At 36.3% G+C, this 17,864-nt stretch overlaps 1 protein-coding gene across 1 annotated transcript in view; it reads right to left on the bottom strand.

Moving 5' to 3' along the window:
• Positions 1-262: 262 nt before the first annotated feature.
• Positions 263-17,864, bottom strand: part of ZNF800 (zinc finger protein 800) — a 49,641-nt gene continuing 32,039 nt past the window's right edge. Inside the window, exon 6 of the mRNA XM_063099959.1 lies at positions 263-449. Within this exon, the coding sequence (XP_062956029.1) occupies positions 263-449 (187 nt within the window). The remainder of the gene's footprint in view (positions 450-17,864) is intronic.

Genomic DNA, 17,864 nt, shown 5'->3' with positions numbered 1-17,864 from the left:
AAGCAACGCTCTGCGAGCAGCAGTGACTGGCACGGAGACCGTCCCCCTCAGCCACCCCCGCCCTAAGGCACTTGGTCCTCTTGAGGGGCTTTGTAGGGAAAGTTCGGGGTGAAGCAGGTTCAGTGGGAGCGAGGGGGTGAAAGGCGGTGTGAGCACAGGCTGAGGGCCCGGGAGCTGGCTGCGACGGGGAGGCCGGCGGGGAGGAGGCGGGCCGCGGCGAGGCGCCTGAGGTACGGGCTGTGCAGAGGGAGGGCGGCGGCGCTCACGGGCCCGCGGGCTTGCCGAGGCCCCGGGCCGCGTGCTGGCGCTCCCGGGCGGCGCCGCCGCGGAGCTTGGCGCGGCAGCTGGCAGCGGCCTGGCGCGTGGTGACGGCGCCCGCGGGCGGGCAGCGGCTCCCGGGGGCGGCCGGGCGCAGGGCGGCGGCGCTGCGGGGCGACGACTTCGCCAGGCTTCGGCCCGCACGGGCGGCAGCGGTCCCCAGGGAGGAAAGACAAAGACACGCCGGTTAGAAACGGGCAGGAAAACGCGCTGGCGCCTCTCGGCTCCTCAAAGAGCTGCCAACCCCAATGGGAAACAGCGGCGAGACGCCATTTCCGCCCAACAGGTTGTCTGTCATATGTACACACGTGATACAACTGTGGTAGTCAGAGGAACACAGCATCCGATTCAAATCTCACACAAGTTTTTCAGCAATGTAGGAAATGTATCAAAACCCTTAAATTGTTTAATACCCTTGACCCAGAAATTCTAGTTTGAGAATTTCCCCTTAACAGAATAACTGAATTATTCAGCAAACGAAATTTTCATACAAGGTGTTCAGTGCACAGTACCTGTAAGAGCAAAAAACAAACAAAAAGAAAAAAGAAAAATTGGAAATACCCTATATCCAACAATATGGCATTCGTTATTACAGTATTTTTCTTCTAGTGGATACTAATCTGCTATTAAAATAATATTGTGAAATAATGAATAATATCTAAATGATATGGAAAAGTATTTATACTATTAAGTTGCTTCAAAAAGTTCATGGGAAAATACAATTAAAAGATAATATGATATACTAAAAAGCTGTTGTAACCAAAACAGCATGGTACTGGTATAAAAATAGACATTCAGACCAGTGGAGTAGAATTGAGAACCCAGAAATCACTCCTCAGGCTTACAGCCATCTGATATTGGGAAAAGGTAACAAAAATCTACACTGGGGAAAAGACTGACTCTTCAACAAGTGGTGCTGAGAAAACTGGATATCCATATTCAGAAGAATGAAACTAGATATGCACCTCTCACCATACACTAAAATCAACTCAAAACAGATTAAAGACCTAGGTATAAGGCCTGAAACTGTAAACTTACTAAGGGAAAATATAGGGTGAAACACTTCAGCAGTTAGGTCTGGGCACAGGCTTTATGAACATGAGCCCGAAAGCACAGGAGGCAAAAGAAAAAATAAATGAGACTATATCAAACTAAAAAGTTTCTGCACAGCAAAAGAAACCATTAACAGAGTGAAAAGACAACCTACAGAGTGGGAGAAAAGTTTTGCCTACTATGCATCCGACAAGGGACTAATATCCAGAATATACAAAGAACTCAAGCAATTATACAGTAAAAAAATAAATGACCCAATTAAAAAATGGACAAAGGAGCTGAATAGACATTTTTCAAGGGAAGACATACAAATGGCCAACAGATACATGAAAAAATGCTCAACATCACTAGTCATCAGGGAAATAAAAATTAAAACCACATTGAGATACCACTTCACTCCAGTTAGACTGGCTATAATCAAAAAGACGGTGAATAACAAATGCTGGCGAGGGTGTGGAGAGAAGGGAACACTACTGCACTGTTGGTGAGACTGTAATTTAGTACAAACACTTCAGAAAACAATTTGGAGGTTTCTCAAACAACTACAGATAGATCTCCCATATGACCCAGCAATCCCTCTTCTGGGTATATTTCCAGAGGAATGGAAATCATCATGTTGAAGGGACACCTGCACTCCCATGTTTATTGCAGCTCTGTTTACAATAGCCAAGATATGGAACCAACCTAAATGATCATCAAAAGAAGACTGGATAAGGAAACTGTGGCATATATACAGTATGAAATACTACTCTGCCATAAAAAAGAATGAAATACTTCCATTTGTAACAACATGGATGAACCTGGAGAAACGTGTTGAGTGAAACAAGCAAAGAACAGAGGGATAAATACTGCATGTGCTCACTCATATGTGGGAGCTAAGAGAGAAAGGAAGGCAGGAAAGAAAGACCACAGTAATGCCATGATCCAACAGAGGGAGGGAACATTCCTAGGGCTACAAATTGGAGTCAAGGGGAGAGGGGGAAGGGGAGGGAGGTTGGGGGATAATTGGGAGGGGACAAAGGGTACAAAAGTAATTTCTGGTAATGGGTATGCCCCCAATATGAATCTGGCCCCCACATCATGGGCAGGAGGGGAAATGATTAGCTTTGTATCTCATGAATATTCGTAATAAATAAATAAATAAAGATAATATGAATCTTTCCATGAATTTTTTGAAGTACTCTCATATATGCAATGAAAACATGTTTCATCCCCATTTGTAGTGTGTATGGGTTTGTGTGTATATTCATTGTGTGTACATGTGCATATACACACATCACACATATATAAAACATGGAGAGAAACACACCAGAATGTTAAGTGGTTGTCTCCGATGATAAGGCTGCAGGTAATCTTTTTTCTATTTATATGTATCCCAAATTTTTAATTTTATTTTTAGAGTAAAAAATATTAATAGAGCCATTTATTCCATTCTAATGTACCCATTCCATTTTTATCCCAATTCAAATCTATGAAAATAATTATTTTATACTGTATAGCAATGTGGTGGACATCAAAAGATTTTAAAGAATGAACAGACAGTCCAGAGTACTTTATCTTCCTTAAAAGTTCTGAGTAAATCAGTGTTACAGGGTAGCTTATCTCTTATACATTACATAGTTAATCAAAACAACTGTCTTTTGTGAAGTTATACCTTTTTCTACTCTATTAATCATTTCTGCTTCCAAAAAAAAAAGTTTTCTTAGCTTCTGATAAATGTAATTTGATATGTAATTTCCACAAACTTGAGAATACAAAGTTTGCTATAAACAGAAAAATTTACCACACTTTTGAAACAAACATTTTAGATAATACCAATGTTTTACAACAATTCAATAATTTTCTCTTTAGTTTGAAAGAATTCAATGAGAATAAAACTAAAATATTACAATGAACTAAAGTCTAAATTTAACATCCTGGTCTTCCAATAACAACAAACTTTAAATTTTAAGTTATTAATACCTAGGGAATCTGTTTTGCTAAATGTTGTTCCAGGAAAATGCATAAATATGATAATAAAATTATAATAATATAACATATGGGAGAGCTTCCAGGACTTTGTTGTTAAATTGATAGAAGATCCATTATAATATATGTTCCATATATATTTTAAAACAAAGTGACCTCAAAGTTGTCAGGTTGATTTTATTCAATAATGAAGAAACACAAGATTCGATGTTTATTAGATTCGATGTTTTTTTGCTTACTTAGATGATGACCTAATTAATCATACCATCCTGCAAAAGTTTCTTTCCCTCTGAAGGTACTGGGTAGAATTATCATAGTTGGAAGCATACCTTTAGTAAAAATTATCAGAAATAAATTTACAAAGAGAACAAATCCTGAGAGGCCAAAATTCATGTTAACCAACTGCTCCTGAACAAAATGAAGGTTGTAGGAGCTTTTTACAAAGCACTGTCTCTCAAAAACCTTATTATTCATCAAACGATTTAACAAGATTAGGTATAGATAAAACAGAAAAGCATTTATTATTGGTGCTACAGTCCAGCTTTCATTATCCATATGGTGATTTCAATTTCATTTGACATTTTTTGGAGTGTCTATTATGTCTCAGGACACTGTGCTCATACACTAAAAACAAAAAAGATAACACCTTTGAGAAGTTCTATCTAGAAAATTACCTTCAAATTATTAGGATGACTCAGACCCTGGGGCTACCCTAAACCCCTAAATCACCCTGCCGTCCTTGCCAAAGGTTTCCTTCACATATTCTTCAGATGAGCTTTCTAATTTCTGTCATTCCTTTGCTCAAATTTATCCAGAGTGTCCCTTTGTCTCCACACTAGCTAAATCAATAGTTCTTCACCTTTCAGGGGAGTCAAAAAACAGTATGAAATTCTGACAAAGATATGGACTTCCGCCTCCAGAAACATGCACAGAAATGCATGTACCATGTACTTTATTTCACTGCACAGAAGCAGATTTCCTGAATTTAAGCATTGTGTAAAAAAGCAAAATTAACAAAGGATTAGACCTCCCTTACTTTGTTATTTTTCATGAAGGAAAAATGGCCACTTCTTGAAAAAAACATAATTTTAAAAATTCTAACTGCTCAGTAGTAAACCCCAATGAGATTTGGCCTAAATGAGTTGAAGTTGTTGTACAGCCTTTGACATAGCAACACATACTTCATCTTTAATAACCAATTGCAACTTTTCACCATGGCAAGAAATGCTGAAATCCTTGACTCACAAAAGTACACAGAACCAAAGCAGAATTATACAGAACACTTTGCCAGGTTAAGGTAGCTCATATGCTGGACACCAAATTCCTCCAAGACTTTCAAGTTAGAGTCAAGTCACATTATTTCCTCTGCCTTCAAGTTCAGTTATGACCTTTGGGAAGTCACAAAATTTCTGTCTGGTAGAGAAGGTGGTAATACTCTGTTCCTACGTCTTGGCAATACCTCTTGGAAAGGAGGTAACAGCTGTGGATATGGAAAGTAAAGAGGCACAGTGACATGCAACAATCCTTTCCTCATCAAAGCAGGAAAACCTTGCTGTGTGCCTGACATCATAGCTGCACCATATGCCCTCAGAGTGCTATCATTTTTTCTTCCATTTGAATATTTATTTAATATTCAATAGAGAGTGAAAGCAAGAGTGATTATTTTGATGTTGATAGTCTTTCCAGTTTCCAAAAAGTTTTCTAAAATGGAATTCTCTGATGACATCAAACAACATGAAAATATGAAGTTGAATGCACTGACAGGCATCAATAGTTTCATCCAATTGCACGCTGAAGAGAAATGGCTTAGCTTCCCATTTCTTCCAAGGCTGGAGTGAGTGATGTCATTTGACAGAAGCACTGCCTCAATTTTCTCTCATGGACCACATTTAAGAACCTTTAAGCCAAACTATTTGAATCTCCACTCCCCTGACATACACTATTATTTCCCACCTCTGTGCTTTTGTTCTTGGCATTTCACCCATTAAAAAAAAAGTTTTCTCCCTTCTCTCATCTATTCAAATGCTGGCCATCTCTCAAGACCCAGACCAAAGGCCAAAGCCAGTCTCTTTCGTTAAGCTTTCCCTGATTAGTATAGTCTGAAATGATCTGTTCCTCCTACAATGGTTCCTATCTCTGTTATCAAAGTGTGGTTCTGAGACAACCAGCTTCAAAAGAGTACCATAATCTGTATTTTTACAAATACCACAAAGAGCTGTGGCAATTTCTCCAGTTTTCTCAAATCTATTTTGCCACTTCTAGGAGAATAACTCATCCCACAGATGGATAGAAAAGGGAAGGCTGACAATGCTTATTGTTGCTGGGGTGACTGACTGACTCATTTGCCCCAGCACCACTCTCCCGAGTGAGCCACGGGCCGGCCCAGGACTGACTCATTTGAATCATTCCTTTCTGTAATCATATTCACACCCAAAAAAATTGATTTGTCAATTTTGTCAATTGTGTATTTGTCAGGTCTGTAACATCACTGTTGACTGCTGAATTCACCATCATCATACCTCTCCCCCTGTATTTTCAATCATTACCACCCAATCCCATGACCCATTCTGCTGTTCTAAGGATTTAAATGCTGTTACCATTTTCAAAATAACTTCACACTCTATGAAAAGAAATTTAACCAGAGCTTGAAATGAAGATAAGCACAGTTAGATGGAAAGGGCTACAACTGACATCATCTATTCAAAGAAGAAATAAAATCAAATGTATTATGGAGCTGAGCAGTAACTTCGACAGCATCTCTTCCAGGTTTGGGAAATGGAGTATTCTGGAGCAAGAAACTGAAATTTAAAAATAGTAAAAATCTCAAGGATGAGATATTAGAAAAATCATTCAGAGTCAAAAGGCATTGTCCTAATTAGTTCATGGATTCAACATCAAGGATAAATGAAATTAAAGAATTAAACAAGAAGAATTAAAGCATGAAAGTAACTCATAATGTAAAAGATGAGCTAGATCAGTCATCTATAGAAATAGCCCAAAAGACTGCTTTTGAAATTACAAGTAACGAGCTGACTTGGATTCAACACTAGTTCTACTTATTAATAATAGTTAACATTTATTTACTATATGTCAGGCATTGGACTGTTTTTTTATATGCTACCTCAATGTTATTAAATAAAATCAATTTTATTAAACTTTAATTGAAAAAAAATGTGTCAAAGGAGATAGTCTATAATACCTCTGTAACAAAAGAAATCAAGAAAGCAAAAGCTGGCTATGTGTCTGCAGCCTGGTCTAGAAGAAAGAGTGCTCTGAGAATGGAACAATACCTGGTCAGAGTAGCAACTGTATTCCTGTCGCAACGATAAATGCATCACACTACCAGAGCTTGCTGAGAACTAATTCAATGCTTATCGAGCAACTTTCTGATTATAATTTAGTTTTCCATGTAGATTTGCCTACTAGGAGAAAATGCACTGAACCATAAACATTAAAACCACTGCCTGATGCTTCTCAATGCAAATTAAAGAACTGGCATTGTGGTATTTATACACCAATTATCAATGAGGCTGGTTAGAGTGACAGTCCACTAGCACCCAGTCACCTCTCCAGATGAACCAATAATCAGAGCCAGCTTAGAAAGTAATGGCCATGTCAGAGTTACCTGCAAGGCCTGGCAAGGAGTTAGGCTGCCCTTTGTCCCGCTGTTCACCTCGTACATACACACAAAATGACAGAAAGAATCTTTTAATTAGAAATGAAAATGACAGAAAGAGTAGGAGCAAAATATAGTGTTGTTTCTCCATGCTCCAGAGCACCACCTTGTGAATTTAGAGCTTAGTTTTCATAGTAGAGAAGACTGTCAGTGTTTTTTCAAAGTCGTACCAGTATTTCTTTTGCTTATTAAAAGAATTAGTACCCTAAGCAAAAAGAAAAAGTTCATGTAGAACTTGAATATATAAATTTTTATCAAAGAATAAATATCAAAACTTTTCAGATGTCCTCAAATACATATAATACATGGTTACTTAGGGGGTTGTTTCTGTTTGGGGTGTTTTGTTTGTCAGTTTTTGTTTTCTGATATCCCCAGAGGAGAGAGACCTATAAATCCAGCAAGATCCTAACATGACATCACAATTCTTGACAAGACTTTAGTTCATTATCTTACACCAAGAATTACAAAGTCAGAATACAATAAGAAACACTAGCATTGTGTCCAGGGTTGAGAATAACACACATAAAAGTTGCACTATTGCTGTGAACCTAAAGTATACAATCTTACTTGTTCTCCTACTGAATTTTAACTATTGTGGTAGTGTTATGAAAATAACACCTGTAGTCTGAATAACTTTTTTCCAACCAGTAATGCTTGGAGTAATAATTACTATTATTTCAAATAGAATTACCCAGTAAATAATACATTGAGAAATGCTGCCATCTTTAGGAAGAATGCAAGATTACTAACTAAAGTAAAATTCACATATAAGTATTTAACCTTTACGAATCTTATCATGGACATTTGGCATGAGACACTTTTTTTTAACGGATTTTTCTTTTGTGATAAAATATGGTCCATGAAATCTAAAACCAAGCAGTTCTAACAGGCTCCATTAATCTCTGAAAAACAAAGCAATAATTGCATAGATAGATAAATTGGCCAAAATAAACCCAGAATGATCAAAGTTGAGTGTATTTTTATACAAGTGATCATGAGTCACATTAAGAAGATCAAAATATGCAGGTACAAACTGTTTTGAGAAACAAATGAAAAATTACTTCTGTGATTTGCACATGAGGTTGAGATTTTAAAATTTAGAAATGAAACAAACATTTGTGGTTTAATATTTATAACATCATTGCTTCTCATTGGCCCTGAAAGAAATTAACTCTTTTGTATATACCATAACTCTTTCACACAAGTCTAAAGGTAAATGATTTTCCTGAAAACTTTATCTGCCATTTATTTCTCAAATAGAAAAGTAAATATCTCAATGAGCTATTTGTTAACAGAAATAGTTATTATACAAATTTCCCTTATTATTTTTCAAATTCAACATTATTATCATAAGTCAATGAGCATGAGTCCTCTCTTTCTGAAAGAAATACAAAATATGTTGCACACAGGTACTCAATATATATGTCGGAAATAAAGAATAATTTAATACTCTGTCCATTCATACTAACAAAAACCAGTTGTCTAAATGGTAGGCAGTATAATAAAATGGAAAGTTCATGGACCAAGGAATAAAAATACCTAGGTTCTATAATTTTCAGACATATTTTTAAACAAGTGAAAAAAAGCAAGGTACAGAAAAGTGTACATATGCTATCATTTGCATGAAGGGGAATGTATACATTTATGTGGTTGTATATACATAAAGCAGCTCTTGAAAGCCCAAGAAACTGGTAACTTCTTGCTTCTGGGGAAGAGAATGGGAGAACTAAGAGATGGGGTAGGGAGAAAACTTACCTTTCACAGTATACCTCTTTTTACTGTTGTTTTTTTTTTATATGTACCTGCTATTACCTATTAAAATAATCATTAAGAGATGGCTGGCTTCTATTTCTGACTTCTTTATTAACTACACATGTGACCTTGTGCAGTCAATACATTTTAAAATGAGGCTATAATAAATCTCTAGATTCCCTATCTACAATTCAACAGAATTATTGCTGGAAAGACTGTATATACAAAATGCCAGGTGACAAAAAAACTATAAGCTTTACTTTGCAGTGACTTACATAATTAGTTACATTTCTGCCTGCTCCATTCCCATCAGGCTGTAAAAACAGCATAATAAGCAAAAGAGTCTGGGAAGAAAATTCAGGTTTGTTAACTTGTCGGTGTTTCTATTCTTTCTTTTTATTTTGTATCAAAAGTAAAAACTGGTTAAGCGATTCCTCTTTTTTTACATATCCAAACTATTGCTTTTAAGATATACTCTCTCAAAAATTTTGATAAGTCAATAAATATTAAAAGTAAAAAGAGGCAGAATTTTTATGTAAGAGTTTCAAAATGGATCATGTGATAGGAAAAAGCTGGAAAATTACTTTATTCCCATAAAATTAGCCCAAGAACCTCTTAAAATCATCTGTAATCTTAATAAACAGAAGATACTAACAGAACCAGAGGTAGCCAAAAGTAGAGCACTAGAAGGCTTAGACCAGTAGAAGTGGAGCATGTAGAAGACACTGAAAAGAAACAAAAACTTACTGATACCTTACAGGACAGGAAGAATGGGGATAGGCATGGTGATCCATTCATTCATAACCCTACATTCTGCAGGGTAAAACTGCTAGTCTTGGGTCTCAAAGAGCTTAGAGTCTAATCATAGGAACAATGTAATTAATAATAATGCAATAATATAATAAGTGGAAAGATAAATGCTGCAAGATCATCAGAGGAAGAGGTCTCCTTAGACTGAAACTGTCAAGAACAGATTCACTTAAAAGAAAGAGGACTTTGAAGTCTGTGTAATAAGCAAAGTGATGGTGGTAGCATGGACAAAATGAAGTCAGCAAGGCAAGTAGAAGGGAAATGGTGGTAGTGGTGGTGGTAGTGGTGGTGGTAGTGGTGGTGGTAGTGGTGGTAGTAGGTAATAGGATAAATTTAGTTGTAGTCATAGTCTGATTCTAAATAGTAACATGGTTAAAAATGTTAGAAATTATTTTTCAAATTTATAGAATAAATTCTTTATAGAATACTACATAGCAGTAACAAAATACTAGTAATATATCAAAAGTAACTAAGCTCAAACACAAGATCAACATGCATCTAGATCTAACTTTTTAATAGGGCAGGGCCTCGAGGTATGAGGAAATGATACTAACACAGGATGTCCAACAACCCTCTTCCAGTATCTTCTTGCAGGAACCTAATATTATTTCCTATTACAATCTTCATACTCAGAAGTCAGCACCACCCAACTAACACAAAACCAGGAAATCAAGAGGTGCTGGTTTTACTTTTCCATTTATTAAGTTTGTGGATTAGGCCTGGTTGATGAAAGAGTGCTATGGGTTTTACTACATGAAAAAACATTAATTAAAAAAAAAAAAAAACTACCTTCCATCTCTCATGGTCTAGCCATCTTGTAAAGCTAAACAAATAATGTATAACCACTTAACTTTAGACAAAATACACAGTATAAGCTCAAGGTTTTCATTAGCACATGGATAAGGAATGTGTATGTGTGTATGTGTTGTTTTTCATAACATATTGACAAACCTTATAAGAAATTTCTAAACAAAATTTCTCTAAAATGTTGGCATAGGGCAAGAATGAGTATCAGCAAATATTAAAAAGGCTATTAAGCAGATGAAGTTCTCAATGCAGAAATATATATTCTAAAATTCTATTCTACTGTTCATTTCTGTACAATCCTTCAAACACCTAAATATACATATTACCTTCATCAGTAATCTCTTTGTGATTTATTGAGGTGTGAATGGGTAGGTAGAGATTGCCAGGGGTAAAAAACTCAATGTTTAAGTGAATTTATTTTTAAAAAATGATTTGCAACAGTTATTAGTTAAAGTTTATGATTTAATATGGTTCTGTGCGACAGTAATGTGCCTTGTGTTATATTTTATGTGGATATTAAGCTTTTTGCTAATACCTATTATAGATTAATTTAAAATTCTAATAACAAGAAAAGGAAACCATTTTCAAAGCATTAGAACAGAAAACTTTAAAAGTGTTTTTTTGTTGTTTATTTTTTTTCATTTTACTATAGATCATATGGGAATAACAAAAAGTTGTTATATTATAGCTATCTTCTTCTTGTTCAGGTCTATCATCATTTCTATTATTGACTTCAGTTTTCAGGGTTCAGAACTTTTCCATAAAATTAACCCTACTGAAACTTACAAAATGTCTGCTGGGAATTCCTCCCTTTAAAGATAGATTTTAAAAGTTAATCAAAAAAATTTGAATATCTCAAATGGTATACAGACCTAAGCTTTCTGTGGTTTCAATCCCAGCAGGACTGGTTTCTGAAAAGTCATTCTGCATACACTCATAATTACCCACTGGCCTGGGGGTGGGGGGTCATATATAGGCTGCTTCATTTCAGTCTCAAGGAGACAAAAATTTCCACTTCAGCTCTACTGCATATGTGGATGGTAAGATCAAGAAAAGTTTTGTTGTTAGGTTCTTCCTTCAGAAAGGATATGAAAAGGGGAGAAACCATTGAGGGCCACAGGAACATATATGACAGTGCAGAAACCACTTTTAAGCACTGTTATTTTAAGTATTCACCACTCCAAAAAGTCCAGCTTTGCAAAGTAAAATAAATACATTTCAATTACGTGTTCAGCCTTTAATAGCATCTTTTTTTCCTTAGACTCTGGCTATGGATACTAAATTACTTAAATTTACCACATGGATTATGACAGATTCTATCAGGATCTTATCAGCCAGATGACTTCCTCCTAGTTTTCTTGCCTAGGTTAGGTACACAGACATAGTTCTTGCCTTGGTCAGAGGAATAGAGACTAAATCATGGACAGCTCCTGGACAGATCAAAGCTATGGAACTCAACAAACAAATCTTGTTCAGTCCAAGAACACTAATAGATTATTTTATGTAAAAAATAAGATATTTACTTTTCAAAGAAATAATCTTTTAAAATAGGTCTTACAGATTTTATCTCAAGAGCCCTGTGAATACAAGATGTAAGCTGTCACATTTCCTAATACTATTACAATTTAATTACCCAGCACTCCTAAGAGTAGTATCAAATACATGTTACATCACATATTTTACATGAATGGGACAGGGGACCAGACACACCCGGAGAACCAGTGCTAGCCAAACACCATTTTCCAAATGAAAAACTGAAATAGGTAGACATTACCCTGAATTACATAATAAGCCAAAAGAAAGTAAGTGGTAGTATGATACGCTGACTCTTAATTCTTCCTGGTAATCTCTTCAAAACCTATGGCTTCAACACTACATGAATTCTTGACTGCTAACTCTCTGGCCCCGGGGCAATCTCTCTCCTGACCTCTAGCCTGTATATCCTACTCCTATTAAGCTTCTTTAATTAGATGCCTCACAAACATCTTAAATTCAACACATCTAAATTTTAATTCAACATTTCCCCCTGGAAAAGTGCTCCTCCTCCTGTATTCCCTACCTTGAAGAATGGTACTACCTGCCTGCCCAACCAGAATGCCCAAAACTAGGAATCATACTAGATTCCTTCCTCATCTTCACTGCCTAGCAAATTCCATTCCTGAAATAATTACTGTATCTGTATCATTCTCTATAGTCCGATTGTCATCACCTGCATTTAGGCCCTATTGCTCTTACTTAGATTTCTGAAACTGGCTCTTATATCCCCACCACAAATCTTATCTCCCCAACTGTACTTCAATTCAGTCTCCTCAGTAATATCAATGTCCGTTTAAAATCCTTCAACAGCTACTTCTAATCTTGAAAATACAGTTCAAACTACTTGCTTGGTACATAAAATCCTTTCTGATTTGGCTATTGCCTTGTCTCACATGCCTATCCTTAATTCACACGTGATTTTTTTGTTTCTGTAACAAACTGAAAACTTTTTCCCTAGCTAATTCTTTCCAAACTCAAGAATGAATTTAGGAATTATGAGAAGCCCTTCCTAACCCCTCAGTGTGCCTAAGTACTCTACTTCTGGGCCCTTATTATGTATGCTACTTCCATGGTACTTGAGAGGAAGGTTATCTCTGCAATCCTAGCACCTAACTCAGTGCCTCACACAAAGCAGAAGCCCAATATGTCTATTGAATGAATGAAGCAAGTCGACCTAAGACAGTGAAATCTGAAGAATACTCATGAAATACTTTGACTTGTGGACTTGTGATACCTGAGCAGGCTATACAGAGGGGGAAAAAAAGTTTAATTTGTTTGTTATTACTAATCTGTCTCCTGATAATATTTTTAAACAATTTCTTTCATCTTCTATTCAATACAGTTTACTAAGTTGGAATCTTCAATCTTTAAAAGGCAAATAAATACCTCACTTCAAACACAACTAGTCCTACAAGTAATAAAACTCTTTAATTAACATGTGATATAAATTAGGCTTGCGTCACTCAAGAGGCTAAAAAGGAATCTGGGTTAATTCAGCCTAGCAAATACCTGTTTGCCTGCATACCTAGGGCATCAGTAACAGGTAAACAAATCTAGTTGCCACTACCCCACAGCCCCCAAATCAACTGTTGTGATGTCAGCACACTTCCTGTCATGTATCACAGCCCCAGCATCCGTTCAGCTTCCTATGATCAACCCCAGTAAGGTTTGGCTTATTTTTAATTCTCAGCAGCAAAGATAATTTAGTTATTTAAAGGCTATAAAACTATTTCCGCCTCTATTTTGAATATATCAAATTAAAAATCATAATGAAGAGTAACTGGAAACAATTGTTTTTAACTTTTTAAAATACAGAAAGAAAAGAAAAAATATTTTTAAAATACAGCTTATCAAAAAACAAAATGGTCAGTTAATGCCTAAAAACCAGTACACACACCAACTCCTAACAATTATCATACTGAAAATAAAGCACATGCAACCTTCAGAGGGCAAGTTTTATTTTTAAGAGGCAACAGGGTCTCTGAACAGGCAACTTGTTTCTACATGTTTTTGTCTTTTATTTAACCTCAAAGGACCATAGCTGACAGGAGGATCAGAAATGAGAAATTACTTTTGGATTCATGTTTATCATATAACTGATGGTGGTGAGAAAAAAAGACAAAAGTTGGTCCTCTGTGTATTGGAACCTTAATGAAAGAGAATATCCAAAACTAAACTTTTTAAGACTATATCTGAAGCTCATGAAACTCTTCTTATGAAATAAATAAGAGTAGGTACAGGTACACCACACTACTTTAAAAAAAAATCTTTAAAAATGTAGCCTTTTTGCTCTCAAAGTGTATATCACAGACCAACAGCATTAACATCACATGAAAGCTTGTTGGAACTGGAATATCTCAGGTCCCATCCCAGACCTGCAGAGTCCAGATCTACATTTTGATAACATCCTACTTGATCTGAACATATATTAGGGTTTGAGAATCTCTGGTGTATGCAGTTGAGTAGTTCTAGCTAACCCATCAAATCATCTGGATAATTAGTACAAAATATGTAGAAGCTTAGACTCTACCACCAGAATTGCAATCTGACAGATGTGGAGTGAGCCCAGGAATTTGTATGTTTTCAAATTTTCATAGACAATTTGAATGCATATCCCAGTGAAACGACCAACCACTAGTATAACCAAAGAAGCTGTGGCTTTACCGAAGCACAGAACTCCTTTAAATACGAAACTTCTTAGTACACTGAAAATAAGATTTTATGTAATCATAATATTTCAGGCACTCTATTTTGTAAAACAAGACAAATGTTAATTTGTATATTTACATATAATCCTTTATCCTGGCTGGCCAGGTAGCTCAATTGGTTAGAGCACAGTCTTAGCCTTTTAACACCACAGTCAAGGGTTTGCATCCCTGTTAGGGCCAGCCACCAAAAAAAAAACACAAACTGTTTTGTGGAGAGAAAAGAACTCTCCTGCACTGTTGTTGGGACTATAAATTAGTATAGCCATTATGGAGAACAGTATGGAGGGTCCTTAAACAACTACAGATAGAACTTCCATATGATCCAGCAATCCCAATCCTGGAGATATATCCAGAGGATTAGAAAACATCAGATCATAGGCATACCTGCACTCCCATGTTTATTGCAGCTCTATTTACAATAGCTAGTCGATGGAACCAACCTAAATGTCCATCAATGGATGACTGGATAAGGAAATTGTGGTATATATATACACAATGGAATACTATTCAGCCATAAAAAAGGATGAAATTCTACCATTTGCAACAACATGGATGAGCCTGGAGAAAATTATCCTAAGTGAAACAACGCAGGTACAGAAAGAGAAATACCACATGTTCTCACTCATAGCTGAGAGCTGAATACATAAACAAACAAATGAACAATAAAGAGACAGAGAAAGAAAGAAACAACAATCACAGTAATATGTTGAACTTTTAGAAAACTAGAGGTGGAAAAGGGGAGGGGAAGGGGAGAGGGAGGGGAGCTAATGAGGAATTGGTCCATGGACACAAAAAATGATTGTGTATTGTAATGATGAATAAGCTAACTATACTGATCTAACCACCACACATTCTACACAATTATTGAAAATCAAAAAAAAAAAAAAAAAAAGAAAATCAATGTTGTACGCCACGTGTATGTATAATAAAAGATAAATAAATAAAAAGAAAATAATAATAATCTTCTTTAAAGAAATAAACCCATATAATCCTTTATAGGAGATTCAACAGCCTCTCTCTACAGAAAAGTTAAGGTCAACTCAGAAGTACACCCTTCTCAAAGACCCAAATTTGTTCTTTGTTGGAACAAAATACATTTGATATCATAAGGTACCACTAGCATGAACTTGTGATTTTTTTGTTTTATTAACATGGTAAGAGTCATCCAAGAGGACAACTTTATTATTCATGTTAACAGCAACACAAATGTTCAACTCAATCATCAGAAAAGTTAAAAATAAAAAGTGAAAAACATGAGAACTAAAATATGAAAACATATCTTAGCAACTTTGGTGATTATCACTACAAGCATGTAATCCAAGTATGCTAAAGTGTGTTTACAGTATAAGTTAAGTAAGGAATAAAGACACGTTAGTATTGCTTCTCCTCAATAATGTATAAAGAATGATCTTGGCATGTTCCTGGAGCACTTAACGGACAGTCTCCATCCAAAACCCATTCCCTCCATAAATTCCACTGGTCACATACTGTGTTCTAGGCACTGTGCTGGGCACTGAGGACACAAGGATGAGTAAGACACAGCCCTGCTTTCAAGAGCTTTTTCAGGCTGGTCAGGGAGACCCAGAAAAATGGGTAATTTCAAAACATGGTAGTAAATGATATAAAAGAATAGGTAGAGGATGGTATGATTACATTGAAGGGATATCTACTCCTGCCTTGGAGAGACAGGGAAAGCTTCCGAGAAAAGATGAGTGCTGGAAAAGGAGGGAGTGGGTAATACAGGGACATTCCAAGCTAAGGCAACAGGGTCTTGGAGACAGAGCATGGCTCAAGATTATACACTTAAGAAAAATCACTCTGGCTTCAGTATGGGGTAATGAAGTAAGGAGGGACAAGTTGGAAGAAGAGTCAGAAAGCAGTTACCTTAGTGCTAGTGCAGGTAAAAGATAAAGGTGATCTAAACTAAGAAAGGGGCAGGGGATCAGAAAAAAGGTGGACAGATTCAAGAGATGCTAAGAAAGTAGCAACAACAGACTAAGAGAATGATTAAATGTTGTGTGTTGGGGGCATAAAGAAGCCCAGAATGATTCTTATACTTTTAGCTTGAATAATCAGGTAGTATACCTTTGTGAGAAACAGAATATATAAGGAAGAACAGGTTTGAAAAGAAGACCAGTTTCTGATATGGTAACTGAAAAACATTCACATGAAAATATTCAATAGAGAGTTGAATATATAGCTCAGATGAAAGACATGAAAAAAGTCTAGACTATACACTTGTTGAGAGTGATCAGGTCTTATTTTTCTTCAAATCCTAAATGCCTGGTACAGTCCTTGGCATAAAGTAGTTGCTCAAGTATAGGTGGATGAAAAATGGACAAATGGAAAAATAATGAAATTTAAAAGGCAAATTAAGTTTAGCCCATTAACTAAACTCATGCATTCATTAATATTTATTCATTCCAAATGTTCTAAATTTAATCTATTCTTGATGACTCTGGATGAACTCAGTTTATGAAGGAAGGAAAGTATATCTTTTTGGAAAGGTCCCCATCCAACATAGTTTTGTTTTTAAGCCTTAGAACTTAAGGGAAGCTGCTGTTACCTGATATATCATTTTAAACAGATTACCTCTTAAGATGTTTAATAAATCAGAAGCTACATATTTAACACCCCATGTAATATGAGGCCTCTGACCTCAAGGAGTGCATAATTCCTATAGAGACACAATTATTCCAAACTCCAGCATCAGAACCACCTTTCCCAAAAAGCTTTCTGGAGAAAATGCCCAGATGTAATATTTAGACCAGGTTTAAATAGGTCTACTGATCTGTTATTTGGTTAGAATTTCCTCAGAACTGCAAACTGCCTCCATGGGACAAGTGGGACACCAAAACTATTTTGACCGAATCATCATCAAACCTGTTTTTATCTTCTGGATAGAAAGGGTCCACGGTGCCTTCACTAGAGTGTGAGTGTGGGGTAATGTAATTATCAATTCCCATACTTACGGAAATAAATGCAAAAGGCAGAAGGGAGAAGCCCATTACTGTTTTAGAAAGGATAAAACTACAGACCAAGGTCTCTGAGACTGTAGGAAGATTCCCTCCCTTATAATTTCCCTACCTCTGCTATTATCTGCCTGTACTGATACGCTATCATCCATCCACTCATTCGACAAATATTTTTTAAGCATTACTATGTCCCAAACATTGTGCTAGGCACAGGGTCAACATAATTCTCCCCAGCCCCTCACATAAATCTCTCCAGTTGGA

Source organism: Cynocephalus volans, chromosome 6 (assembly GCF_027409185.1).
Source record: "Cynocephalus volans isolate mCynVol1 chromosome 6, mCynVol1.pri, whole genome shotgun sequence".
In the NCBI taxonomy this organism is placed as follows: domain Eukaryota; kingdom Metazoa; phylum Chordata; class Mammalia; order Dermoptera; family Cynocephalidae; genus Cynocephalus; species Cynocephalus volans.
Note: the sequence above shows the minus strand (reverse complement) of the source record. Positions and strands in the feature narration are given on the sequence as shown.